This window comes from Danio rerio, chromosome 3 (assembly GCF_049306965.1).
Source record: "Danio rerio strain Tuebingen ecotype United States chromosome 3, GRCz12tu, whole genome shotgun sequence".
In the NCBI taxonomy this organism is placed as follows: Eukaryota; Metazoa; Chordata; class Actinopteri; order Cypriniformes; family Danionidae; genus Danio; species Danio rerio.
In genome coordinates, this window is record NC_133178.1 from 30569703 (window position 1) to 30575702 (window position 6000).

The 6000-nt window shown below is 34.8% G+C and overlaps 1 protein-coding gene across 4 annotated transcripts in view; it reads right to left on the reverse strand.

Moving 5' to 3' along the window:
• Window positions 1-5225, reverse strand: part of kcnh6a (potassium voltage-gated channel, subfamily H (eag-related), member 6a) — a 55329-nt gene extending 50104 nt beyond the window's left edge. For 3 of the 4 annotated variants that reach the window (XR_012398251.1, XR_012398250.1, XM_005164007.6), the window contains exon 1: window positions 4697-5225. Coding sequence is in view for 2 of the 4 variants with exons in the window: in XM_005164007.6 (XP_005164064.1) it covers window positions 4697-4772 (76 nt within the window). In the remaining 2 variants the exon portion in view is untranslated. 4 annotated transcript variants of the gene reach the window in all.
• Window positions 5226-6000: the final 775 nt, after the last annotated feature.

Below are 6000 nucleotides of genomic sequence, written 5' to 3' on the forward strand. Positions count from 1 at the left end.
TGTAGTTATGAGGACTACTTCGATATAAACAGGAAATCTGCTGACAGCTGTGCTATTTTTGCAGCGAGAGCTTCACACATCAGCATCAGCAGGTAGAGAGAAAACACTCTAAAAATGGTTCAAATTGAAGGGAAGTGCAATATTCTTTGTTTTAGTTTTATTCAATATACTTCTGGGTCTTTTTGACATTTGCCCCTTAAGAACTCAAACAACCAGCTTTAATCTCTGAATCTCAATGATGTTTCTCCATCTTTGAGTGGTAATTGTGTTTGGTGACAGGAACTTTACTGCCCCTCAGCATCAAACTCATTATCGCCTTTTTACTTCAGGAACAGAACACAACACACTGAGAAGGTTGCCTAGCAGCCGCAAAATGACACTTAGCCTTAACTGATAGGGAGCGAAGGGAGGAGTTGACGTTCACATATGCACAGGCACACATATATGCAAAAGAGGAAGACATAACAATAGCCATATACAAATCAAATGACTGATGCATGCAATTAAGGGAGAAGAAAGCATGGCATGGAATATTGACACTTGCCCAGAAATAAGAGACACAAAAGTTTACAAAACAATTTTTAACAAAGTCTCTGAAAAGTTTTGAGAGTTCAAAGGGATATACATCTGTGCAACTACAGTGAGGAGTCGATAACGTATGGAAAAAAGCAGGTGTTATTAAAAGGTAATAGTAACTACAGTTTATACTAGAATTTTTATCTAAATTCATTCATTTTCCTTCGGCTTAGTCCCTTTATTCATCAGGGGTCGCAACAGGGGAATAAACCGCCAACTTATTCAGCATGTCTTTTACACAGCAGATGACCTTCCAGCTGCATCCCAGTAATATTTTATTCAATTCACTTATAGTCTTTGGACTGTGGGGGAAACCGGAGCACCCGTAGTAAACCCATTCGAACACAGGGAGAACATACAAACTCCACACAGAAAGGCTAACTGACCCATCCGGGACTCAAACCAGTGACCTTCATGCTGTGAGGCAACAGTGCAAACCACTGAGCCACCATATTGCAAAACTATCAAATATAAAAGTATAAAAGTTAAACAAAGCTGTTGTCAAAATATGAGACATGGCCAGGTATGATATGGCAGTAATGTGCAAGACTTTTTAAATAAGACACTAAAGATTGACAGTTAAAGTCAGAATTATTTGTCTCCCTTTTATTTTTTGCCCCAATTTCTGTTTATGCAGATTTTTTCAACACATTTCTTCACATAATAGTTTTAATAACTTATTTCTAATAACTGATTTATTTTATCTTTGCCGTGATGACAGTACATGATATTTAAATAGATATTTTTCAAGACACTTCTACACAGATTAAAGTGAACTTAAAATGATTTTTTAAAAATTGAAAACAGCTTTTATTCAAGCCGAAATAAAACAAATAAGACTTTCTCCAGAAGAAAAAAATATCAGACATACTGTGAAAATGTCCTTGCTCTGTTTGACATTATTTTGAAATATAAAAAAAAAATAAAAATCTAAGGGGGGCTAATAATTCTGACTACAACTGTATATAATAAAGCAACACATGACGAAATTACACTAGATTTTTAGTGTGCTTTATGGATGGACAGCCCAATAATAATCACAATGGAAATCACTTAAGCAGCTTACTCTTGTTATAGTTACTGTCTCTCTGCAACCTGTTTGTTACATATGTTGATTTTAAATAATTCAATATATCATGATAATGATGATCATGGACGGTTTTGATATTGTGGGCACTTCAAAATTCTTTGAATAATTATTTATTACCTACATTTTTACAGTGCTTTTTAAAAATATTCAGATTGTATTAGCAGTTGTGTTTAGAAACAGCATCAAATGGAGACTTAATTGGTTAATTTTATAGTTAAGTTGTAAGTATAACAACTTTATTAATCACACCAGGGGCAATTAGATTAGGGTAGTAGCATTTTATGATACAACAAACACATAAAGAGACAAATCACTTACAAACAGTAATAAAAACAAAATCCAGCATGCGTTATAATAACTTCATTAATAGTACTAAAAACATAGTAAAGACTCATACATAAAAGATTTAAAACTTGTTAAAAGTAAGGTTGTAAAGTCTTACTGCCTCAAGAACAAAGGTTAATTAATTTATATCTGTTAGAAGAGCATTTGATGCTTTTAAACCTTCTTCCAGAGGGCAACAAAAAAAAAAAAAGGCTTCAGAGGATGGGGAGTCATCTCCTATCACACTTTCCGTTTTCCTTAGCATTTGCTGTTTGTGGAACTCTGCATAGGTAAAGCAATAATCTTGGAGCAAGTCTTGACTAAGTTTGGAAGGTGATTTTTGTCTCTAATGGAAAGGGAGAAGAGCCAGCATAAAAAGAAAAAGGTTAATATACTCTCAATAAAGGTGGTATAAAAAGTTCTCAGTATATTTTTTTCTACACAGAAACAGTTTAGTTTTCTAAGAACATACATTAACTGATGCACTTTCTTAGCAACCGCTTCCTAGTTCTGCTGGAACTTTGATGTGGTATCAGATATTATGCCAAAATACTTATATTCCTGTACCCTTGTTTTCCATTAAAATACACTGGTTTCACCTCTGAGGCATTTTTTCTAAAATCAATTACCATCTCTTTCGTTTTTGTGATGTTCAGTCGTAGCTTCTTTGCACCAAAAACTCATTATGATTATCGCTGTCATTACAACCTGTTGTTAAGAAGGATAAAAAAAACTGTCATCAGCAAATTTGACTAAATGGCAATTGTCCTTAGTACTGTGACATTCATTTGTGTATAATATAAAAAGAACTGAGGACAGTATGCAACCCTGTGGAGATCCTATTGATGTAAAAAGCATGTCTGAAAGCACTCCATTCAACATGACTCTCTGCTGCCTACATGTCAAAAAGTCTAAAATCCATAAAACCAAACCATGACTCATATCAAATTCACCAACAAGTTTCTTCGCTAAAATAAAAATAAAACATTTTCACATGTTAATTTAGGCATACTACATGATTAAATTTAGATTGAAAATTATGTATATACCATAGGAATAAGACTCCAATAGTTTGTTATAGTTTAACTAAACTTATGATGAAAACTACAAAAGTTTTTATTAATATTAAGTGATGTCAAGATCATTAATAACGTGTTAAATTAAATCATAGTCTAATAGTCATGACTGTTTTATTAAATATATTTAATAGTTAAAGTTAATACTTTTAGTTAAACATATAAATCTGTCTTTTTCTTACTGTTGATTTGAATGTGTTAACTAGCATTTACTATTGAGACTTTATTGTAAAGCGCTACCCATTGTACTTCATCATCCTTCTGCAATTTAATTTGACTAAAACATTTACTCTAAACATGCATTTCCAATTAAAAATACACTCTTTTGTTTTTTTTTTACCTGTTAATTTTTTTCACAGTTTAGGTGAAATACCATGTATATCATGATAAATGTTTCAGCAGCTAAACCTAGTTTGTTGAAACAGGGCACTCAGGTTGACTTTTATTTAAAGTTACAGTAAAAGCTAAGACCCTACAAGCAGCCTTTTTATATAAAGATACATAATAATTACCCAGATGAAAAAATATATCAATAGAATATATAATAATATTTATTATTAATTAATTCACTCTTATACAAACAGATATCATATTTATTTTTTAGAAGAACATTAAAGAGGATTTTAGCTCAAATGATAACCCCTGGTCATTCTTTAAATGCAATTCTTTAAAATTCTTTAAAAACATTTTTAAATGCAATTCTTTAAATCTCTTTGCTTCAAAGGACTGCCCACTGTATCTTCAGAAGCTACAAGAATTAATTTAGTTTTGCTCGTTTTTTGATTCTCAAAATGCCAACTGTTGTTGACTTGATTCATTTTATGAATCAGACTGTTTTTCAACAAAAAAATAAATAAAAATGATGGAAAAAGTCTCATTAATCATAAGTACATTATTTTGGGGTGAACTATCCCTTTAAAGCCTGACATGGAGAGGTATTAGGATTAAAAAGGAGTAAAACTAGATTGAGGGTAATTAGAACAAGGATATAGATTAAGATTATCCAGAGAGCAGAAATTAGAATTCAGATAATACCATGGAGCTCTTCCTATATATAAAACTCGAAAACCTTCAGAAATCATTAGCCTACTCATAGAATTGCTGTAAAAATAGAGTGCTTAGGATCACACATGTATTACGACGAGGTGAAATACAAATTGAAGAGTGTTAAATGATAGATGAAACGGTTTTAGTAAATGCATAACTGGTAAAGGGAGTTTTTTTTTTTTTTTTGACTGAAAGAACAAAGCAGGTGGCAGACATAAACACGCACACACAAGCCACAATTAGAATGGAAAAACCAGAGACAGATGGTCGTTAGCAAATTTCCATATTAGTGATATAGTTTTTTCCACTGTTTTTACATAATATGGATAAAACAAGCCAGGCCCGCTGTTTTTCTCTCACCTGATGATCAACTGCTATGCAAATCATATCTAAAACTGTTGACTGACCTCCACGCTTCCATTGGCTGATCGCTGGCGGTTTCTCACGTCACGAGTGAACCCAGTCGATCAATAAACAAGAACATTCGCTATCCATCTACTATATTAGACTAGCCTACAGCATTTCTGAGATATAAACTGCCTTTTAACCGAAATAAAAGACATGAAAAAGTTGGTAAACTCACTTTGCCCGTCGAATTTCCTAATGATGGTGTCCAGATAGGTGTTCTGGAGAGCGACATGTCCGCGGCGCACGGGCATTTTTCACGCGTGGACAGATTCAAGAGCCCTCTTATTCTGGTTTTCAGTCTCGTTCAAGGACGGCCAAGCAAAACAAAAGAAGATAATCTAGAACTCTTGCGCATTGTGGAGGAAACAGGTGTTTACGACCGAGGAATTGAGCAAAACATAATACTAAATAAATAAAAACACGCGTCTCCAGTGGAACCTTCGCGAAAGTGTGAAGTCGCCGAGTAGAGATGCAAATAAAAGGAAACGAGTTTGAATGAAAACAAGCGCCGTGCAGTTATGAGGCTCGAAACTCAGATGTTGCTCCGCGCAGTGGAAACGCACGCATGTGTTTCCCGAAACCAGACGTTACATATTCTGAAACCACTATAGAAGAAAACGCAACGCAGCAGAGCTGAAGACCGACACCTCAGATGCGGCGCGGCTGCTGGAGCTCATTGTGGTTTAATGGTACTGCGCGTTCACAGAGGAGGCAGTGGACTCAGCTGTCACTTTTGACAGAAGGCAGATGCGCGCTCAAGCTCCCCCCTCTCTCTCTCAAACAGCGTTTATCACTCTGAAAGGTATGTCCTAGTGGGATGTGGTCCACATTTCTACCAAACACCACTGCAGCACATTACCTTTACTTGACCATTTATATAAAATGTTCCTAAAAGAAGTTAAAACAAGCTGCTATTTTGTGATATTTAATGTGGGCAAGTGTAATTAGGAGAGCCAGTTGGACAATAAGCATTTCAGTATTTTTGTACAACAGTTTTATAAAAAAAAAGTAGCTTAGGTTAAAAAAATGAAGACAAATGAAATTATATTTGTCACCAAACACTCCACAAACCTAATGGGTTAGTTCAACCTAAAATTAAAATTTAGTTAATAATTTTTCACCCTCAGTTCGACATGACAGGTGTAAGTCACAGGCTGCACAGTGTTCGTGCGCAATATGCTGACACTGAGGGGAAGAAACTGTTGAATAAATGAGCAATATCACACAAGTAGCAGTGCGATGTATACTGTATGGTTGTATATCGACACTGGTGGGAGGCGTTCACCTTGGTGTCCCACTACCAGTGACGATATACAGCCACATCACTCTGCTACGAGTGTGATATTATGTTTATACAATAGTTCAAAGGCATAATCATGTATATAAAAAAGGAAATCAAACACAGAGTCTCAAAACCCTTTTGTAAGAGGAACTACTTTCTTCCGCTGTTCCGTCACATCTGCAGCTGACGTGAGAACA